The 24,200-nt window shown below is 40.9% G+C and overlaps 1 protein-coding gene across 2 annotated transcripts in view; it reads left to right on the forward strand.

Moving 5' to 3' along the window:
* Window positions 1-378: 378 nt before the first annotated feature.
* The window catches only part of arhgap17a (Rho GTPase activating protein 17a), a 43,846-nt gene continuing 20,024 nt past the window's right edge, over window positions 379-24,200 (forward strand). For both annotated transcript variants that reach the window (XM_052112397.1, XM_052112398.1), the window contains exons 1-2: window positions 379-855; window positions 21,506-21,545. In XM_052112397.1, coding sequence (XP_051968357.1) covers window positions 803-855; window positions 21,506-21,545 — 93 coding nt within the window. In that variant the 5' untranslated portion in view covers window positions 379-802. The remainder of the gene's footprint in view (window positions 856-21,505; window positions 21,546-24,200) is intronic.

The raw sequence follows: 24,200 nt of genomic DNA on the forward strand, positions 1-24,200 counted from the left end.
AGTAGGTGGCGATATGCACGCTTAAAACAAGAATTTAACCACGGGAGCCATATAAATTAATTTTATGCTGCATTTATGTGGTTTTTGGAGCTTCAAATATCTGGCCAGACAGAGAGCACATATTAAATAAAAATTTTATTGCCAAACATACGATAATCATTGACGTAAAATTCCAACAATGGACTTTATTTATACAACAGATAGGGAGTGTGCTATCATAGCTGATAATATGAGAGAATTAACACGAAGTAGACTTCCTGGCTGTGCCTTAAAAACTATTGAGCTGATTATGTAGACAGCATTTTTAGACATTAGAGGCGGACTTGTCACTAAATGCTGTCTACATAGACAGTTCAGTAGGTTTTGAGACAGCCCCTGTGTCCACATCAATGCCATCATGATCAGCCTGGAGCTGCGTTGATCGGAGCTGTGCAACCACATAACCCGTGATGGAGTGATCAGCCCGCCGTCATGCACTTCCACTCTCTCCCGTAGATATCACGGGCTGGTATATGTGGAAAACACCGCTCACTCACGCTTAAGAGACGAGTTGCGACACGGAATGACATTCAACAAGCAACGCTACTCAGTGGAGCTAACTTTTTTTCAGGCTACTGTTTCTCTCTCTCCCTCTCTCTCCCTCTCCCTGTCTCTCCCTCCCTCTCTCCAGATCGAGCTAGTTTTCTAGCTGTTTGAGCTAACAGTACACCGGGTTATTTTAATGTAATTATCTACACGACTTCACCATCATCGCGTTCAAGGATCTTTCGGCTCATGAGGCATCGAGGCCGACGCCACCAAAATGAAGAAACAGTTTAATCGGATGAGACAGCTCGCCAATCAAACAGTTGGCAGGCGAGTATAGATTTTAAAGTTATTCTTTGGTTTTGCCCTCTCATAGACGGCATGGACGGCTGTGCCACGGTTTCATATGTTGTTGTGTTGTCAAGGCGGGAGCAGAATAACAAATCAGCTGCTTGAAACGAATCTTTCCGATTTAACGCTAAGTATAACAACTAGTTAAACCGTACATTTACCCCTTGTTTGTGTTACAATTATTTTTTCAGTTTGAGGAAAACATAAACTTTTAAAATATTTAACTTTTAATACAGTGCAGCACAAATGACTGTCAATATGTTTCGTTGTGGCCTCGTTACTGTTTATTTAATACTAAACCGACACCCTTAAGATGCTATCTGATAGATTACTGGTTCATGTCTGCATTGAGAAAATCATGGGACTGTTTAGCAAAATACAGGTATTGGATGTTACGTGTGACTATTGTAGTATTTGATATCCTAACTTTTGTTTGTCTCCTTTGAGCTCAAACGTTGTATCCTACATTGACATGGTATGTGCATGGTCATCACTTCTGAGTCCTCTGTTGATAAAGCCTCAAGCTGTATTCTTCATTCTGCTCAAGCTGTTTGTGTACTTGGGTATACATGGGGCCTACGTAGATGCTCATGCTGAACAGATGAGGTTCACAGTACTGTCAGGGAGGTGTCGGCTCTTTAGGTCCTTATTTCTCAAGCTAAGCTATAGTTTGTTTACTTAATAATAATATATATATATATATATATATATATATATATATATATATATATATATGTATATATATATATATATGTGTGTGTATAATTATTTTTTATTTTTTAACTTGCTTAGTGAACTAAAATAGATGCAATTTAAATTAATAGTTCACCCAAAAAAGGAAAAATCTCTCATAAATTATTAATTCTCATGCCATCCCAGATGTGTATTTCTATCTTTCTTCTGCAGAACACAAATGAAGATTTTTAGAAGAATATCTCCGCTCTGTAGGTCCATAACTGAGTGAATGGTAACATAAGTGAATGGTGACTAAATCTTTGAATCTTAAAAATCACATAATGCCAGTATAAAAGTAATCAATAAAAATCCAGTTGTTTAATCCATGTCTTCTGAAGCAATCCAATCATATTTGGGTGAGAGCAGGTCCTTTTCACAAAAAATCTTAACATCAGCAATTTCCTTAGTGAACTTTTAAGCTCGAATGCACATGCACTGAGCACTAGATGCGCTAGGAAGTGTAATTTAACTTAAAATCATGATCATGCCTAGGGACTGCAATGGCAAGATGTAAAGTGAAAAATGAGTTATACTTTGGTTTGTTCTCACCCAAAATGTTTTTTGGTTCTTCAAAGGTTTAGTCACCATTCACTTGCATTATACGGACCTGCAGAGCTGAGATATTCTTCTGAACATATTTTGTGTTCTGCAGAAGAGAGAAAGTCACACCTATTTGAGATGGCACGAAGGTGAATAAATTATAATAGAATTTTCATTTCCTGGTGAAATATTCCTTAATTTTATCTTGGAATTTGGCATGTTTCAGCCCAGTTTCCTTTCCAGTAATCTAGCTTGTCTTGGTATCATCATAGATCACATGCCTTTCTCATTTTAACTCATCATAGTATGTTTGGGTGGAGGAATGCACCTACCTAGCAACTGTCCTCATTTAGCTACCTGGTGGTTAACCTGACCTTTAGCATCTTTGGTCTCATTCCATTTATATGTTTGCAATTCGAGCAGCCACCAGAGACTTTTGGCTAACTTGATAACAATGGAGCATTATAAGATGAGAAATGCCAGCAGCTAACTAAAGTGTTCACACTGAGCCCGACTGGGGCAAGTTCAAAAGAACATAACCAAGGTTATTTGTAATTTTGTTGCAAAGTTTGGTAAACCAGGAAGTCTACAGCCCTGTCAATCTTGTTGGGCCTCACAAAATAAATGTCTGCTATAAAGAGAGGATTTTTAAATGAATGTAGCCTTGTTTTAATTTATCTTTAAAATCCATGGAATCCCAATTGATATATTATAAGCATCTGGGAAAGCAAATGACATCAGCGACCAAATCCCCCATGATATTCACTACTCTGTGATAGGGTTGTGTGGTATACCAGTACTAACTAAATATCGTGATACCAAAAAAATTTAAAGCTATATAATATAAACTTATTGTTCATTTTGGTACCATATTAAAGTATGCTGCTCTTAGCAAAATGTAAGGTAATGTGAGAGATTTGACATGAAATCAAAGACCATTTGAAAATAATAATAATAATAATAATAATAAAAAAGTCTCGATATGGTGTGATCATTAAACAGCAGATGGTTGTCATTTAATGAAATAATATACAGTCACATTCGTGCCACAGAACGAATGAGAGGTGCCGTCCTGCTCTGTCATATCCTTCACACACACACAAGCAGGTGCGCACACAAATGCAACGCACTACTAATGCTTGATTTTCATGCAGTTTGTCTAATAGTATCCATCTGCAGAGCAGTGTGTTTAGTGTATAATCGGCTGTGAACTCTCAAATGACCGTTTTCACCATTGCAGCTCGGAGATTTAAATTCGTGGTCGCTGGAAGCTTGATATAATGAGGCCTTCACAAATGGGAAGAACTTCAAAGGTCTTTCAAAATAAAAGTCCTGTTGAAATATGAGCTCTTCAAGACAGTACAACAAAAAAATATTATTACTGTATAAAAGTTTAATATTCAAAGTATTCACAATAATACTCATAACAATAATATAATACTAAATGATTATATTATTCATATTATTGTCTGTAAGCAATATCACAAAGGCAAGTGTACTAAATGTCAGCATGTTGTGATGCAGCCTTTTCCTCAGGTAATCAGATTGTTTAATTTAATGTTGTCATTAATACTGTAAAGCACTGTTGTGCATCTTTTTACTAGAAATAAAATATATTATCATTGTTAAAATATTATTATTGACTCTATATTGTTAATTATTATATATTAATTTAATAAAAGCTGTACAGTATGTACTTGATTAAACACAATTTGATCATAACATAACATTTAATTAAATCATTAACATGGAATCCAGAAAAATGAAAAGGCATAATTTGTTGCCTAAGTATCGAGTATCAATACCGAGGTACCAGGGCTGGTATCGTACTGAAGTCTGCGATGACTGTGCCTCAAATATTTACATATGCTCATGGGCGAACAGAGCTGTTAGCAGAGGCATTTGACCTAACTTTGTGAAGGATCTAGCTCTGCAGGTTTCCTTCTGGTGGCCAAGCATAAACCGTTCAGCAGTGTGAATTGCCAGAATGAAATTTAGTTTGATTTCACCTGTCATCTGCCCTACCTTTTGTTGATGTGGTGGGGGTAAACCTACATTTTAGACCGCTGGTTGAAATTTAAGATCTGATTTTATGTACATTTCTTTCTTTTTCATTTAGAATTTTGGATGAGAAGAACAAAATGAAGCTATTTGCTAAATAACCTAAAACAAAAATCATGAAAGATAAAAGACCAATGCTGTCATTGGCATACACAAATGTACAGCTGAATATCTTGGAGCTGCATGGAATTCTCATCTCTTCCTGAATTTATTTTGCAAACAATAAATCAGCAAAATGTGATGCAGAAAGCAGACTTGAAGTGGTTGTGGGTCGGATGGAGGGGGGGGGTGGCTGGATGCAGGGCTCAGCTTGTCCCATGGTTCCTGTGATTGTGAGGAGACAGTACACAGTGTTCAGCATGCAGCCCCTCAAAGGAAATCTCTCCTCGATCTTTTTAAACAGGAAGTCAGACTAAGGAAGTTTCATTTATATGAATGAAATCAAAGAATCAACTCCAAGGCAATTCCAGCAATGATCTTGGGTGGTTTTGCATGGATGTAACATTAGTCTTTGGGTGGTGATTATTTTTATACATTATGATCTACGCTGCACACTTGTGCATAATGCTGTCCCAAGGCACTCTAGTGCTACATTACCTCGCAATTTATCAGAAGGGTACAACCACCTGTCTGAATGCTGATGATGCAGAACTATTGTCAGCTCCGATACTGAAGCTTTTAGACGGATCGGGTATGAGCCCGATGAGCCCGATCCAAATCTGATACTGTGTGTTAGTCATGTTTGATACTGTCAAGCTCCAAATATTGCATAAATGAACCATAAAAACACCATTAAAGCAGTTCATATGACTCATGCATTTTATTCAAAGTAGGGCTGCACGATTTGGGGAAAATGTCATATTGCGATTATTGAGGTTAATATTGCGATATAATAAACAAATGGTATCATGAGTCAACTTGCTTGGTAATCAAGGAAAATGCACAAATAGATTACTGATAATGCTGAAATGTGTATTTCTCAACTCAAACATACAAACTAGTAACAAAAAACACTATAAATGAACAGTGTTTTCAAATTAAAATTATATTTTTACAAAATTAAATTATATCTTTGCATTACTGCAAACGTGTTATTTTCTCAATATTACTAAATAAAATAGAATAAAAATGTTCATGAACTTAAGATTGTCCAAACAAACAGGGACATTTAAGCAGGATGTAGCCTAACATGTACTTTCTATAAACTCTTTTGAAAAGTAAACTAGATATAAAAGTGTGGTTCACTCAATCAAACCACTAAAACTGTTGTTTGTTTTTTTTTAAACGACAACTGGTATTTCCAAATCCTCTTTCTAAAAAGTTTACTTATCGCTGGTATCTCTTGTCCAGTGTGTGGATCATTTTCTGAAATCTCACTTTTCTACTTTTCTCTGTGCTGTTTCAGGTGCTGATATAAATTTGTCGTGTTGCCACGTGATGTAGCAACTTTAATTTTGCACAGTACCTCTCTCTGCTCAGTGTCAGTTATCTTAAAGCCAAAATATCGCCATATAACCAGGGGCTTTCCTGGCTCAAAATGAGGCGGAGGTAGTACCATACTGATCAAAAAAGTGATGTTAAAAACACGTAAATGTTGGCTTTGCATTGATACACTCCTAATGACCTGGCAACTGAATACTGGTGTTAATTTTGTCAGCTGTTTTTTTTTTTTTTATTTAATCTTAGTCTTAATCCTGTGTCAAATATCCTTTTTAGTTTTTATCATATTTAGTCAACCATATCCTTTTCTATTTATTGTTTTTAGTCATTTTGTTTGACAAGTCTGGGCATTTTTTATGTAGTTTTAGTCAATGAAAACTTGACATTTTAGTAACATTTCGTCATATTGACATTTTAGTCACTGAACACTGTAAACATTTTAGCCTAAAAGTGTTATTGATAAGCATTTGTCAATCTTGTCTATCCAAAACCAATATATATATATATTATTGTTGTTGTTGTAATTTTAGTGTTATTTTTCACACAAGATTGATCTTATCATGATGATCTCATGATGATGACGTTGCGAGCTGCAGACAGCGGTGGTGGGAGACGAGCGTCTCCGTGTTAGAGTGTGCATCAGCCGGCGGAATTTTAAACCTCTCCCGCTCATATTGGGTCTCTTCCGCGACTGGTTGAAGCAGCTCTGACCGCACTGAGAATGACAGTTTTATGTTTGTGTTTATTTCCATGGCTCGCTCCCGTATTATTTGAAGCTTAATTAAGGATGAAATAAAGATATATCACCATGCTGTGATTTTGTGTTTCTATCAGACACTCGAGCTGCAGTGATCCTCTCATCTCGCTTGTCATTCATTATGTATAATCATCGTCTATAATGGTCATCTTTTTATTGCTGTGTAGAAAATGGGCAAACGGCTCTCAGAGAGAATGGGCTGTCACGTCCATACATGCACTTATTTATTTAATAAAATCGCAGCATTTTGCCGTCATATAATCGCAAAGGCTGACATTGCGATTGCGATATGATTAATCGTGCAGCACTAATTCAAAGCCACTTGAAGACGTGCGATAGCTCTGTGTATCACAATGCTGTGTTTAATAAATAAATATATAGTATGCACCGTGCCAGCGTGTTAGTGAATGGAGCTGCTCTGTTGATGCAAACTCAGGCACAGGCCAGTGATGCACTCGCTGCTATTTTTAGCCTTCACAGCAGTGTGCAATATTTGAACACTACTCAAATGGTTCTCTTACGAGAGGTTCTCTCGTATTGCGTAAGCTAGCTTACGCTAAGGGAAAGATTAATCTTTTCTGAGATATTGAAGCCAAAAAATTATCCTTAATTTTGTATCCATTGTCAACGCAGTGCAGCAGCTGCATACCTTGAGCGGGCTAGCTAGCGAGCTCATTGGTTGCTCTGCGGCAACTGCTGCAGCCTATAGACGAACTTGAGTGAACTCGCGTCCAATGAGAGGCGCCCGTGCCGTCACTGTATCAAAGCCCGCCAGAATGGGCCTGGCTAGAGTGCATATAAGCGTAAGTTCGTAGGCTGGAACCCTGATTTTCATCTATTCAGCGAAGCTCTTCGCATCTCTGAACTGCAGAAGCCGCGTCGCCGTTCGAGGGGCATCTAGCAAGCTTGGACAGCACTCGAAGAAGCCGGCCGTCTTCGCCATCCTGCGAGCTACGCCATCCGGCGACGTATCCTTTTTAGAGCAAGCTAGTTCCTCAGCGAACTTCACAAAAAGAGCAACGAGCGTCTTTTTAAAGATGCCTCGCACCACCTGCGCCTCATGCCGCGCCCCTCTCAGCGCCGGAGACCGCCGCCTCATCTGCGCTCTCTGCCTGGGACTGGAACATGCAGAGCTCGCCCTCGCTGACGGCGGATGCGACCTCTGCGAGGAGCTTCCGATGTCGACCCTGCGGGCTCGACTCGAAGCACTCAAGACCGAAGCCGCCGCGCCGCCTTTCGTTTCGCCGCGCAGAAAGAAGCGCCGCTCCCAAAGGCTGCCGGAAATGAAGCGGCTACCTCGCCGGAGCCTCTCCCTCGAGCCTCGCATTCACCCTCCCCGCCCCCCCGGGACGCGCAGTTGCCGCCGAGCGGCCGCACTGCTGCCATCTCGGATGACGAGGCGGAGGATAAGGGCTGCTGTTCCATCATGGCCTCGGACAGCGAGGAGTGGTCAGGCTCCCAAGCCTCCTCCTCGGCCCAGGAATCCAGCAGGACCCGCGCCGGAGTCGAAGAAGAACTAACGTGCCTCCTAACACCTCCTATCACCGCCCTCTGAGCAGGCTCCCAACAGACTCGACGGCTGTTTTCTTCAGAGCCGTCGCCGCGCGGCGCCCGCGGCCCGGGCCGCTCCCTTCCTGCCGGAACTCCACGCCGAGCTCTCTAAATCGTGGAATGCACCTCTCTCGGCCAGGAACCGATCCCATGTCTCCACCTCTCTCGCCCGGTGGGCCGGCGCCACCGAGAGGGGCTACTCTTCCATCCCCGGTCGAGGATTCGGTAGCAGCACACCTTTGCCCACCCTCCGCGAGATGGCAGTCTAAGCCAGTGCTCCCGTCTAAGGCCTGCAGAACTACTTCCGCCTGTGTTGGCAGCGCCTATGCCGCCCGGCCAAGCCGCATCTGCTCTGCATTCCATGGCCGTCTTACAGATCCTCCAAGCGGACCTTCTTCGAGAGTGGGATGAGAAAGGCAGGCACCCAGAGGCTGTTTCAGATCTAAGGAGCGCGACGGATCTCGCCCTTCGCACCACCAAAGCTGCAGCTCAAGCCCTAGGGAAGTGCATGGCCGCGCTGACTGTGACCGAGAGACACCTATGGCTAACGCTAGCCGACATGGGAGAAGCTGAACGCTCCACGTTCCTCATCGCGCCGCTTTCTCCGTCCGGTCTCTTCGGTTCCGCGGTGAGTGGCATTGTTAACCGTTTCTCGGAAGTCCAGAAAGCCACCCAAGCCATGAATCTCTTCCTGCCTCGTCGCGCTAGCTCCTCTGCAGGCTGCCCACGTGACCAGCCTCCTGCACGAGCCTCTTCACAGCGCCCAGCTCAGCAAAGCCAGGGCGACAGGGCGGCCGCCCTAGATCGCGCTGAGACAGCCGCCGCAGACCGCCACCCCCCTGCGGGCCTCGGCCTAAGATTGCGCTGAAACCTGAGCAACCGAAGTCCTCCTAGCTTTGTTGAGGAAACGACGGCTCAATCCCGCCGCGGCTGGACCACCGTCAAAGCTTCGCCTCCTGTCAGTCCCCTTCTCTCAGGCTACTGCAGTGGTGGATTGATCAGCCAACAAGCCGGTGATACTGCCCGCTTGCCTGCACTCAAATGCCGTTTTCACGGCGACCCAAAGAAATCTTGTAAAAAGCAAACATGCCTTATATGTAGAAAATGTGCCCACAATCCAGTGTTCACCCCTACACACAAGCATTACACTTCCCGTGTCCCTATCAGAGCCCACTCACATAAAGCGGGCACAGCCAGCTCGAGTGTTAGAGTCAATAAACGCGCCCACGAGTCCGTCGTAGCGCCCTTCTCTGCCCTCTCTGTCGCACGGCCAGCAAACACCTCTCTGTATGTAAGTCCCATGCCCGTGACTATGCTCGCGCATCACTTAACAGATGTGACTCTTTCCCCATTCACCTCAATCGGGAAGTCACTCACAGAACAGCCTGTCCCTGCTGTGTGCAAGCAGTCATGCATAAGCACAGTAAGCGCGCTCACACATTCTGTTCAGCTCGCTGTGTGCGGCAATCAGGGTGACTTGGCCATTCACCCTCTAGCGTTACGCTTCAAAGCGTGGAATGCTATCCCAGGGATATCCAAATGGGTGTTAAGCACAATAAAACAGGGCTATTTGCTACTGTTCGCTCGCCGCCCTCCCCGCTTCAGAGCGCGGCTCGAAACTACTGTGAACACGAAAGCAGCCTGCATGCTTCGTTCAGAAATAGCAAACCTTCTGTGCAAAAGGGCCATAGAGAGAGTGCCACCTTCTCTGAGCGAGTCGGGGTTTTACAGCCGTTATTTTCTTGTCCCCAAGAAAGACGGCGGCCTCAGACCAATATTAGATCTCAGGGTTTTGAACAAGGTGCTCGCAAAAAGACCGTTCAAAATGCTTACAATCAGGAAACTCCTCGCGCATGTGCGCCAGGGGGACTGGTTTATTTCTCTCGATCTGAAAGATGCCTACTTTCAGATTCGGATAAATCCCCGTCACAGGCCATTCTTCAGATTCGCCTTCGACGGCCAGGTTTATCAATACACCGTCCTTCCGTTCGGCCTGTCTTTAGCACCCCATACTTTCACGAAGTGCATGGATGCGGCACTCGCACCCCTGCGGAGTCAGGGCTTGCGAATCCTGAACTATTTGGACGATTGGCTGATTTTGGCACAATCACATACGGAGCTTCTGTCTCACAGGACAGATCTCCTCAGTCATCTGAACAGTTTGGGTCTTGCAGTCAATTGGACCAAGAGCTCACTACAGCCCAGTCAGGCAATTTCCTTCCTTGGAATAAAACTAGACTCCATGGCGATGACGGCTCGCTTATCTACACAGCGCGCGCGCCGTGTTCAGCGACTAGACGTGTCCTTTCAGATGAACAGCCTCACGCCTCTGAAAAAATTTCAGAGAATGCTAGGTTACATGGCCTCAGCCTGCGCCCGCTTCAGCATTGTCTAAACACCCGCGCGTCTCGCCGGGCTTGGGCCATGGGCCGCCAGCCGATCAGAGTGACTCAGACCTGTATCTCAGCTCTGCAGCCCTGGGCAGTGGCTGAATGGTATCAGCGGGGAGTGACGATGGGAGCTGTATCTCGCCGAAAAGTCATCTCGACAGACGCGTCCAACACGGGTTGGGGTGCGGTCTGCGAGGGCTCTCCGGTTTTTGGCCTATGGTCAGTTAAGGAAAAGCTCCTTCACATAAATTGTCTGGAACTGATAGCGGTCGAGTACGCGCTCGTGCGCTTCCTCCCGGTCATTCAGGGTCACCACATCCTGGTCCGTTTGGACAACAGATCTGTGGTATCCTATCTAAACCGTCAGGGCAGTGTCAGATCCAGGAACCTCTTCCATCTGACAAAACACATACTGAGTTGGTCCCAGTGCCACCTGCGCTCGCTGAGGGTGACGCACGTGCCAGGCCACCTGAACGACGGCCCAGACAGACTGTCCAGAGACAATATTTCCCCAGGGGAATGGTCCCTGCACGCTCAAACAGTCCAGAAGTTATGGAGCATATTCGGCAGAGCAGAGATAGACCTCTTTGCGTCAGAAGAGAACTCTCACTGCCCAGTATTTTTCTCAAAAAGCGAGGACGCGCTGGCCCAGGCTTGGTCCAACCGCCCGCTTTACGCCTTCCCTCCCGTCTCGCTATTGCCACAGGTAATGCAGAGGATCAGGGAAACGCGTCACTCGGTGCTCCTCATAGCCCCGCGCTGGGAGAATCAGACATGGTTCCCGGAGCTTACGCAGCTGTCACTGACAGCCCCGTGGCCCATTCCAGTGAGAGCAGATCTCCTCTCTCAAGCTCGCGGCACAATCTGGCATCCCCACCCAGAGCGCTGGGCGCTGGGCGCTGCACGCGTGGGTGATCAACAACTACCCGTCGCCTTGCCAGAAGGAGTAATAAACACTATCATACACGCTAGAGCCCCTTCCACGAGAAGACTCTATGCGTCCAAATGGTCTGTGTTTTCAAAATGGTGCACCGACAGAGACCTGGACCCACGGACATGTGGGGTTTCGTCGCTGCTCGTGTTTTTACAAGAGCTGCTGGTTCAGGGCAGATCCCCATCCACGCTCAAAGTGTATGTGGCGGCCGTCGTGGCGTTCGCTGAACCCCTGCACGGCCAGTCACTGGGAAAAAACGAGCTGGTCATCCGCTTCCTCAGGGGAGCTAGAAGGATGAACCCCCCGCGCCCCCCATCGGTTCCTATCTGGGATCTTTCTGTAGTTCTCGAAGCTATAAAAGCCCTCCCTTTCGAACCGCTTAAATCCGTGGATTTGAAATGCCTTTCACTCAAAACCGTTTTTCTAACTGCCCTGTCATCAGTTAAACGTGTGGGAGACCTTCACGCGCTGTCTGTCAGCATTGTGTGTCTTGAGTTTGGACCAAGTGACTCCAAGGTCATTTTAAAGCCTAGACACGGCTATGTCCCCAAGGTGATCGGTACTCCTTTCAGAGCACAAATCATTTCCCTATCGGCGCTGCCAGCATCCGATAGCGAACGCGACGCCAATCTCCTTTGCCCAGTCAGAGCACTGAGATTGTATACTGCACGCTCCGCCTCTTTCAGACACTCTGAGCAGCTTTTGGTTTCATTCGCACCAAAGGTTTCGCCGCCTCGAAACAGACACTGTCTAGATGGATAGTGGACGCTATTGCTGCCGCGTACGCGTCAAAAGACCTACCATGCCCGTTAGGCATTAGGGCTCACTCCACTAGAGGCATGGCCTCCTCCTGGGCATGGTCCAGCGGGATTTCCATTCACGACATATGTGTGGCAGCGGGCTGGGCTTCCCCCTCCACCTTTGTCAGATTTTACAATCTGGAAGTGCCCGCCCTGCAGGCAAAACTACTAGCGGTTTAATACGCTACAGCTCCCCTGGTGAGCTGCACTGACGGGACACATTCCACACAGACCGGCACCGTCGCTCTGTCTTTCCCTTCCCACTATGTGCTTATGTATTACACACACTCTTGCCGGCCAAATATTATTCCCCCACTCACAAGGGCTCCCCCGGGTCCCCCCCCCCGGGGCTCATGCAGTGGATGCTTGGCGCGCACGGCGTTGACAATGGGTTCCTGTAGCGTAAGCTAGCTTACATATCATGAGAGAACCTCTCGTAAGAGAACGAATCGGTTACCTAACGTAACCTCGGTTCTCTCTAGATGAGGGAACGAGTATTGCGTAGCCGGCTGTGCTCGCGCCACGAGCGACTTTAGCTTCATTCAATGAAAACCAGGGTTCCAGCCTACGAACTTACGCTTATATGCACTCTAGCCACGCCCATTCTGGCGGGCTTTGATACAGTGACGGCGCGGGCACCTTTCATTGGACGCGAGTTCACTCAAGTTCGTCTATAGGCTGCAGCAGTTGCCGCAGAGCAACCAATGAGCTCGCTAGCTAGCCCCCTCAAGGTATGCAGCTGCTGCACTGCGTTGACAATGGATACAAAATTAAGGATAATTTTTTGGCTTCAATATCTCAGAAAAGATGAATCTTTCCCGTAGCGTAAGCTAGCTTACGCAATACTCGTTCCCTCATCTAGAGAGAACCGAGGTTACGTTAGGTAACCGATTCGTTATCTTATAATAAGCATTTAGAATGGCACCTGAGGTGCATTTGACCAGAATTTGAATAAGAAGCGAATTCATTTTCTAAGAACTTGCCTTCAGACAGACACATACAGGACTTCCTGGAGACTTTAGAATGTCAAAATAAAAGCGTGAGGGTTTAAAAAGTGCACGATTTAAATATATTACTGTTGTATTTAAAGTTTAAAAAGTCAACAATAATACATTTAATAACAATTTATTATTTTTATTAGGGATGCACCAATACCGATTTTTCTCTTCCGATCTGAATCCGATATCTGAAATCTCAGTATCGGACGATACCGATCCGATAACAGTGTTTCAATAATCAGTTTAGAATATCTGTACCTCACTGAGTGATGCTAATTATATGTAAAGAAACAAACTTTTAACTACACTATTTCAATACAAATGTACAAACTATTAAGAAAAACTTTATTGTTAACTAGTATACTGGATAATGCAGCAAAATTAACAGTAATTCCAGTCTAAGTGTTCAGTAGAAACATTCAACTTGTATCTGGACTTTAAAGGATTCAGATCTCTTTTTGTTCAATTTAGTTGCAAGATATCAGCTCACTTTTCATTCACAGTTATTGTTTGGAACCCATTCAACTTAAATATTGTAATAATTTGTAAACAAATAATAATAATAATAATAATAATAATAAATGATCTGATAATACGTTTCTAATAAATTATAAATATCTGAGATGTTGTTCGTGAGTAGCGCTCAAATGTTGCGCTACGTGTGAAGGCTAAAAATAGCCGTGAGTGTGTTTGCAAACATAGCAGTGCCATTCAAAAACGCGCTGGTGCTGCACGTGCATATTATATATTTACTTATTAAATGTCTTTTGTGATTCACAGAGCTATCACGCGTCTTCTAGTGGCTTTGAATAAAATGCCCGGGTCATATGAACTACTTTAATTGTGTTTTTATGGTTCTTTTATGTCATTTTTGGAGCTTGACAGTAAAAAAACATGACTAACACTCTGATTTGGATCGGGCTCGTCGACCAATACCCAATCCATCTAAAACGTCAGTATCAGAGACGATACCGATCCAGATATCGGATCGGTGCATCCCTAATTATTAATATTGTCATCATTAGTATTTGTTTACAATGTATAACAATATTTAAGTTGAATGGGTTCCAAAAAATAACTGTGTGAATGAAAAGTGAGCTGATATCTTACAACTAAATTTAACAAAAGATAGATTGAAATCCTTTAAAGTCCAGATGCAAGTTGAAACAAAAAAAAAAAAAGGTAAAAATAAAACATTGGTTTCTTTTTACTGAAGACTGGAATTACTGTTAATTTTGCTGCTACATTATCCAGTATACTAGTTAATAATAGTGTTACTTAATAAGCTATACATTTATATTGAAATAATGTGTTGTTATAGGTTTGTGTTTCTTTGCATATTAAAGAGTACTCCCAATTAATTCCAAACAATAATATAAAGATATTCTAAACTGATTATACAAACAAACAACACTGGTATCGGCTTGGGATCGGTATTGGCGATACTGAGATTTCCGATATAGGATCGGAAGAGAAAAAGTGTTATCGGTGCCTCCCTAATGTTAGTTTTAGCAAAGTGGTACATTTTGCAAGATTGTAAAGTGTAAGTAAAAAGATGCCTGGTTTGAAAAAAACGGAGAAATCAAGCTGTCAATTTAAAATTTTTATATAATTTGACATCAGAATGGAAGTCTCCAATCTAACCATGAATGGACAGGGTGCTTCGGGCCAAACCTAGTCATTCATTAAAGATAACGTGCCATCTAAAGATAAAGAATAATTGTTTGGTTGTTGATATTTTTTCCCTTCAGGGTGTAAAAGATTTTCACAAAGGTAGAACCTTCTATTTGCAGAACTTGCAATGATTGGGACATGCTTTCTAGATGTTCTGAGCTGGATTTAATGTAGTTTTTGGGTCTTTTTTTTTTTCATGTCCTCCTGTGTTAATTGAAAGCAGCTGTCCTCCACTGTCACAAGGTCACAGTATGTGGATATCATGGCAGACTGAAAGAAGATTAAAAAAAACCCCAGTAGAATCAGGCTCTTGAGCGTTGACAGATCATGTTTCACTTATTCAGACCCTTTATTATGTCTTAATCAAATTAGCCATGGTCCATTCAAAAGCTAATAATGATATCTCTGCACGATTACTCTTCTAGAATTACAATGGGAAAGATTGTTTTATAGCTTTTTCCAGATCTTCAGATTACCTTAATGGGGAACTATTATGCAAAAATTCCCTTTACATGGTGTTTGTACATAAATGTGAGTCGGCAGTGTGTACACAACCACCCTACAATGTTAAAAGTCCACCCACTCCTCTTTCTTATAATTCTATTAATCAATAGATGTGTCAAAAATCTATGGTTTTCATTTAATTTTCTGCTCTAAAGCGACATCACATTAGAGCAGGCCTCACCCCTGAGTGATCTACACACAGTCCGCCATTTTTTTTCCAAACGCATATGTTTTCTTATGAAGGTTCGTCTATTCCATACTTGATATGCAGTTGATCGTAGCTTACTACAAAGCTTTACCCAAAAGTATAATAAAAGAGTAGTCTGTACTGCTTGTGTGTCATGTATTTAAATCTTCTGAAGGCGTACAATATGTTTTGATGAGAAACAAACTGAAATGTATGTGATTTTTCAGTGAAAGCTTTCTTCGTCTTGGAGAAGATAGTTTATAGTGGCACATGTGTTCATGTGAGATCTTGTGTTTTTTTTGGTTTTTTTTTCACATGAACACACAAGTCAAATTGACATTTTTATTATTTATGCTTTTTGGTGTGTTTTTATGCTTTTGAAAAGAGTCACTATTGATATTCATTAACTAGGACTGTCAATCAATTAAAATTAATAACTAATTAATTATTAACTAATTAATTAGTGTGTTGATGATGTGCCGATTAACGGAATTAATCGCAATTAGTTGCATATATAAACATTTGCTGAGAAAGGCCCTCAAATAACAATAATTCAATATATAGTATAATGAAAAAACTATTAGGAATAATAATATATGATTTAAAAAATATATTAAGAGAATTAAATTGCATTACATTATTGTGGCAGACGAGTAAAGCATTGATAAGACAATACAAAAAGTGGCTTTAGAAGGTATTATATTGTTACTTTCCAAATGTAAGTCTAAAATTAAGTCTATAATTAACACTTCGTCCACAGCAATCACTTTTTAATTTTAATTTGTCAATCTGTCCAAAATATTTGAAGGACGCATCAGAAAGACGTTTTGGAGCATCTCACTTTGGTTACATTGTGCAAAAAACTGCATTTTTAGGTTGCTGTCAAGTTTAAAGCGTATTTGAATTAGTGCTGCACGATTAATCATATCGCAATGTCAGCCTGTGTGATTATATGACGGCAAAATGCTGCGATTTTATTAAATAAATAAGTGCATGTATGGACGTGACAGCCCATTCTCTCTGAGAGCCGTTTGCCCATTTTCTACACAGCAATAAAAAGATGACCATTCAGTCTCAGTTTAGGGAGTGGCACATGCGGTTATGTCATGTGAGTTTCCGGTGTGCAGCTGGAAATCAGGTGAAGATGGATGCCGAGCAGACCGACACTGAACTGGTGACCAGAAAAAATAACACAGATCACAGCTTTGTGATATATCTTTATTTCATCCTTAATTAAAGTTAATATAATACGGGATGGTGACATGTAAATAAACACAAACTCCAAAACTGTCATTCTCTGTGCGGTCAGAGCTGCTTCAACCGGTCGCGGAAGAGACCCAATCTGAGCGGGAGTCGAGACCGGGAGAGATATAAAGTTCCGCCGGCTGATGCACACTCTAACACAGAGATGCTCGTCTCTCATCCCTGTTGTCTGAAGCTCGCAACGTATTGCATCATTGATGAGATCATCATGATAAGATCAATCTTAAGTGAAAAATAACACTAAAATGACAACAACAACAATAATAAATATATATATATATATATATATATATATATATAATATATATTGGTTTTGGATAGACAAGATTGACAAATACTTATCAATAATACTCTTATGGCTAAAATGTTTACAGTGTTCAGTGACTAAAATGTCAATATGACTAAATGTTACTAAAATATGACTAACATGTCAACAGTTTTCATTGACTAAAAACTATGTGTTTGCGAGTGTCACGCCATATGACAAGTCTTTACAGAGATATAAAGAGACATGATGCACCTTTAGCAAATTGGCATTTCAGAAAATGATCCACACACTGGACAAGAAGTACCAGCGATAAGTAAACTTTTTAGAAAGAGGATTTGGAAATACCATAAAGATAACAGCAACAACAGTTTTAGTGGTTTGATTGAGTGAACCACACTTTTATATCCAGTTTCCTTTTCAAAAGAGTTTATAGAAAGTACATGTTACATCCTGCTTAAATGTCCCTGTTTGTTTGGACAATCTTAATTTCATGAAAATTTGTATGTTCTTATTTATTGTTCTATTTTATTTAGGTGTAATATTGAGAAAATAACAAGTTTGCAGTAATGCAAAGATATTATTTAATTTTGTAAAAATATTTTAATTTGAAAACACTGTTCATTTATAGTTGTTGTTTTTGCTAGTTTGTATGTTTGAGTTGAGAATTACACATTTCAGCATTATCAGTAATCTATTTTTGCATTTTCCTTGATAACCAAGCAAGTTGACTTATGATACCATTTGTTTATTATATCGCAATATTAACCTCAATAATCGCAATATGACATTTTCCCCAAATCGTGCAGCCCTAGTTTGAAATGTAGAAAAACATGCCTCCAGATCCCTGCATTCGAAATTGCACTCCGTACAGCTTTGTTTGAATGCAAGAACCCTCTTCATCTTGTGCTGTTGCTGGTGTCAAAGCAAGGCCGAGGGTGGTTTGTTGTCTGGACAGCTGCACATTGCCTGTACTGCTGGAGTTTTGCTTACTACTCCCTGCTGAAAACAGGTGCTACTTCAAGCTTTAATTGCTCCGAAGGATGGAATATTGCTTATTACGATCTGGAGACATGATAAATTGTGTTAATTTTCAAACATGCTATTTTTATATAATTAATCTCAATGATTTAACGCGTTAAATCAACAGCCCTTATTAAAATACCTCTTTTTGTGTTCCGCTTAAGAAAGATGGTCATATAGGTCTGGAACAAAATGAGGGTGAGTAAATTATGACAGAATTTGGATGAACTATTCCTTTTCTTTAAGCTGTAGTGTGTAATTTCTCCGCCACTAGCATCACTGAATGGAATTGCACCAATAATTACTGTTTTTAAACGGGTTTCCCCAAAGACTTCCCAGTGATTAATTAGTAAAACATGTTAAATAGTAACATAATTACCATCTTCCTCTAGGAGAACAATTAAGATGTGAATGTAAAGTGTATTTAATACTCTAGGTTATGGTGACAAGCTTAGAATTGGTGATCAACCGATTTGGGTTTTTTAATGGCCGATGCCGATATCCAGAGAGCAGGGTGGCCGATAGGCCATTACAATGCCGATATATCACACAATTTAATATAGTAAATAATATAAACATAAAATTGCTAAAACAATTAATACAATTTTATTTAGCGCAATTTCTCATAAAACTTTAATTTTGTACAAAAATAATCTAATTTTTTTTTTATTGTATTTAAAATGGTAGATAGCAGTTTCTTCAGATTTCTGTTTAGTCATCACATTTTTTTTTTTTTATTATCTGCACATGAAGAAATTGTTAATATATTAGGAAGATGGAAATAACAGTACACACAGTAGTCCAGCAACCATGGATGGCATGTGCATGTTAGCCATCACATTTACTCCAAAAATACAGAATCAAACCAATTGAACATGCAGTGAATAGTGAATAAGACATTTACTTATAGCACACATGAAGCGCTTTTACTTTGAAGTTTCAATCACATGCTTGTGCAGAGCAGCAATCTCCTGACAATTTAAATGGCCTGGATCGCCTGCTTAAATTGTCACAGACTGATCGTCATGATTTGTGAATGGCTGATAGAATATGCGTTTCAGAGGAAGATATTAGATGAATGTTTGGCTGGAAGTAAATTATAGATTATCGCGAGGTTCATGAATTACATCTTTTTAAACAAGATATTTGCAAATGGTATATAATAGACATTTATTGATATTTGCCTTTTATCATTAGAAAAGAAAGTTAAAAGTGACAGGGAACGGCTGAGGAGAGGCTGATAGAATACGTGCTTTAGAGGTAAATTAATGAGCGCTGCACAGGATGCTGGAATTTCTCAAGTTTTGTGAGGTTTGTTTATTACATCAATTTAAACTACAGTATATATGCGCATATTTGCAGATGGTATATGATATTAGTTTTATTGATATTTGCCTTTTTATCATTAGACAAGACAGTTAAATGTTACAGGGAACTGTTGAGGAGAGAGAGAGAGAATGAAAAAGACGAGCACTTTAACATTATGAGCTCAAACGTGTCTGTCGTGGCTCTGATATGCAGACCGTTTAAATGTGACTGTGTTGCACACCGGTCTATTATTGTAGTAACACAATGGCACGTAACAACAAAACTAACCATGACTGTTCGTTTACATGTCTCAGTCGCTTCATATGCAAGCAGGCAATTCTCAGCACCCTCAAGAAACAAATCAGCCAAACGGAAAAATGTATTGGCCGATGCCATAATTAAAAAAAGTCTATTTATCGGCCTTGGTGATATGTCGCTTGACCACTACTTAGAATAGTTTGTTATGGTTTCCTCAGTGTGTTTGAATGTTATGGTTGCCATAACAAAAAGTAGCTGTGATAACACAGAGAAAGATCCTCCTTTTTACACAGGAAACATTTCAGCAATGTTTTATTGCCATAGCCTCTTTTATTAGATAATGCTAGCCTTTATATTGACGTGAACTCATAGACCCATAAATCCAACCAAATATCAACCTGTTCTCAATTTGTGATCCTTGACATAGAAATAAAAAAAAAAAAAGATAATTAAGAAAGACAATTTCAAGGCGAGGTTACGGAACCGGTCGTTCATTCTTTTGAAACTGTGTGTGTGTGTGTGTGTGTGTGTGTGTGTGTGTGTGTGTGTGTGTGTGTGTGTGTGTGTGTGTGTGTGTGTGTGTGTGTGTGTGTGTGTGTGTGTGTGTGTGTGTGTGTGTGTGTGTGTGTGTGTGTGTGTGGGGGGGGAGCGGTAGTGTAGTGGTTAGCGCACTGCGCTACGAACCTGGCGACCTGAGTTCGATTCCTGCTCATAGCCAACACCAGTGACGAATATCTGAACCGGTCCCGGGCCTCCCTTAGGTCGACTCAGCCTAAAATGAGTACCTGGTGTGGTGTGTAAACATCACCACTGGGGAGACAAAGGCAGTCGGGCGTGGTGCTGGCCACCCACCCCCTCGTGTACCGTTCCGGCCTTCATAGGTGCTCGCTAACAGCACTTGCCCCTACAGTCTGTTAAGGCTAAATGGGGGATCTTTGTCTTTGTTGTGTGTGTGTGTGGACTGAGCCGGTGTTGTCCTCTTACATTCTCTGTTTCAGATAGACAGGACCTAATCTGTGCCATGGTCAAAGCCCTCTATTAGTTTACTATTAATAGAGCCTTAACTTTTTGTTCACAAGGCTGACAGTGGACTGCTAAAATTCCCTGGGAAAGTAAATGCCTATGGCTCTCATTTCGGACAGCTGGTTTTGTTAAACATACAGTCAGCTTGTCTGCTTCTTAATGAGGGATAGTTCACCCAAAACTAAAAATTCTGTCATCATTTACTCACCCTCATGTTGTTTCAAATCTGAATGACTGACTTTTGTCCCTGGAACACAAAAGGAGAAGACAGATAAATGGGTTTGCAGCAACACAAGGGTGAGTAAATGATGACAGAATAAAAAATTTTTTTTTTTATTTTTTACTTTTAACCATTACTAGAGTTCACAGTTTTATTTACCCTAGTTTAATACCGTTGTTAAAATCACTTTGAATTTCAGAAACGACTGTGTGCTATGTCTTATCCAATTTTCCTGAGAGTGCTAATTCCAGGCACAATTTTCATGCCAGTGCAATGAACCATGCCAGACAAAATGGGAATTATAAGAATTATTCTTCTAATGCATTACTACATACATCTTATTTACACTGCCAAATTCTTATGAATGGACTATCTTTATTACTATCAGCGTTGCTCGACAGGGAATTAAATATGTAGTAGAATGCAGACAGTACAATAACTGGAGAAAAACCTTTGAATTAAATTGCACTTGAATTGACACAGCGCATTAGCACTTTACGTGCACAATTTCGCAAACCCACATGCACCTAGACTTAGTGCATACTTGCACCAAAATATCAAAACTTCATGTCCATGCCCACAGACTTTGTGTGTTGATGATTGCATTGCTGCACCTAAGGCTTAACACTCTTAAAATAGGGTCCTATGTCTTTAAATATGGGTTACTTTTCTAATAACCTATTGTTGTTTTTTTACAGAGCGGAGAAAACAGAGGTCCTCAGTGATGATCTGTTACAGGTGACTGCTTTCCTTTTCATCTGTCTCCAGTGCATGTTCTTTGGCTCTAATCCATTTTGTGTTAAATGGTGGGAAACTAGTGAGTCACTAGTGAGTCATTGATATAAGGCAAATACATTCCTTGAAATTTAATTTTTAATCACATTAGAAAGAATGTTCTCTTATGAATAATAGAAGGGAAATACACACCCGCAACTGAGTCTTCGCTTTTGCTCCAGTTTTTGTGAAGTTGTCCCCTATGTATTAGGAAATGTTTTGTAGAACTGTGAAATAGAAAAAAGTATGATTGCTATGGAAATAATCTGTGAAGCTTTTTGAACATCATTGTTTTGAGAATTTAGCTTTTAGTGAAATTTCGTAAGTTGTAAAGGTCTAGGAGGCATCCGTTAGAATGGGTTGAAAAAAACAAATCAGTAATGTTTTGCCTAGTATGACATTGTTTTTCAGTTTAAGTGTTTAAGAATGGAGTTACATTTATAGCTGTGAACGTTCCTGTTATTATTGTAAATTAAAACCATAAATGACTTTAAAACAATGTTTTCTGACACTTAAAATTGTTATAAAACAATCCTTTTGGTGGCTGTGAAAATGATGTCCAGGCTAGTAAAAATGTCTGATATTATAAATTGAATATGGTTCAGTGTTTTGTCCGCTAGCGTTTTTGAAAGCTTTTTCCCCTCTCTTGGCCGACTGTGTCTAAAATGATCTGATGAAGAGATGTTTGAACATATCAAGTGAGAATTACGCTGACATCCCCCTTGGCACTCAGTTGGGCTCGGCTTTTTTGAGGCTCTGCATGATGCCTAAGGAGGATCACAGCAGTGTCCCATCACCCATTCTCAGCTGTCTCGGCACCCGCATTATATGGCTTCCTTAGGGATAATACTGTACAAAAACTCTTGAAGCCAGACACGATTTGTGCCACTCACAGATGCATTTTGTGGAAGGTTTTTGATCAATATGACTGACTTAACCCAAGAGATGAGACATTTCAAAAAATTGAAATTTTGCCATGATTTCCTCCTCATTTATTCCAGACCTGTGTGACTTTTTGTTTCATCCATTAAACACAAAAGGAGTTAGGTAAAAGGTTAACCCCAGTCACCATTCCCTTTTATTGTGTGGTAAAAATATGTAAGGAAAGTGAATGGTGACTGAGGCTAACATCTCTTTTTGGGTTCCACATAACAAAGTCATAGAGTTCGGAACGGCATGAGGGTGAGTAAATGATGACTGAATTTTCTATTTTGGGTGAACTTTAAGTATTTGTGGCATCCATCCAATTTGAATCACATCCAGGTCTCTAATAGCTTGTCCAGGCATGACTGATATTTTCATTTTTGGCAATGACTAATTATTATAGTGGTGTTCCCCGTTCTCTGAACATGGTATAATAAATTCCATTTAAAAAATCTATAGCTCATTGTTTGTGCATGTTTAGTCTGGTGTTGGCTTGCCAGTTTTTAGTCTGTGATGGCAACAGGGCAAACATTTAAATACCTCACTCCAGAAAATCTAAACAACTCTCCTTTAACAGGATCTCCCTCAGCAGAATCAGAACAGACAATAACAGTCAGTGATTCCCCTTGTTCCCGTGCCAGGTGGTGGGCCTCTCCATGTTCTCATGCAGGTCTTCTCACGCCTGAGCGGAATGTATGCTTGACCCAGCTGTATTGGGAATGCTTTGGGGGGAATGTTATGACGTAAAGGAGGCACAGAAGTGCGAGGAGGTGGCTATCTCTCCTCGCAGCCTGTGGAATTCCTGAACTGGGCTGTTTTTGGAACACCAGTCAATTTTTTTCCCCCTGTTGTTCTGATCACTCAGTGTTTGTTCAGTCACACCGCTCTGTTCACACAGTTCTGGAGTGACATTCTTTTCATGGTTGTTTTTCAGTGGTGACGTGTTAAAACAGGCACTCCCTGCTCCCATCAAAAAGTTGACACCGACTGTCACATTAGTTCATTCTGTCACAGAGATTTTCAAGTCTTAGTCAGTGGGCCTCCCCACTGTGACAACCTACAGGTTAAATAATAAAGAGACAACCTAAATGTAAAAAAATAAATCAAACAATTACAGTTTCACTGAAATAATCACAATGCTGCATTCCACTTATTTCATGTTTTGTCAGGTATCATGTTGTCCTCTCGTGGTATATTATTTTAATTTACTCACTATTATTGGAGTTTGTTGGCATCACATAGGCCACATCCACACAAATACGTTCATGTTTGAAAACCTTTCACTTTTTGAACATCAGTTTTTTTGCAATGTATGCATTTATGGATTTTCCAAATGCTGTTCTAATGTGGGTGAGAAGTATTAATGTAGCAAAATTAAAATGTACGCTATTAGTGTGAACATGGCCATAGTCAACATGTTGCTATTTTACAAAGTTTTTTTTAATTCCTTAAACTGAGACCAATTTTTCTTTTCCTAGATATTTAAAGCTACATTCACCAAACTTGGTACAGACCTTCAGACTGTTCTGGAATAGTGTGCTATGAATTTTCTAATTGATCTTTCGCACAGCACATGATCAAAAATCTGAAATATTCCATAGACTTGCATGGAATTTATTTTTTGTGTAAGATAGAGAAAAAAAATTATCTTTCTAAAAATAGGCAAATACATTTTGATTGGTCTCTTCATGTTTC

This window comes from Xyrauchen texanus, chromosome 40 (genome assembly GCF_025860055.1).
Source record: "Xyrauchen texanus isolate HMW12.3.18 chromosome 40, RBS_HiC_50CHRs, whole genome shotgun sequence".
In the NCBI taxonomy this organism is placed as follows: domain Eukaryota; kingdom Metazoa; phylum Chordata; class Actinopteri; order Cypriniformes; family Catostomidae; genus Xyrauchen; species Xyrauchen texanus.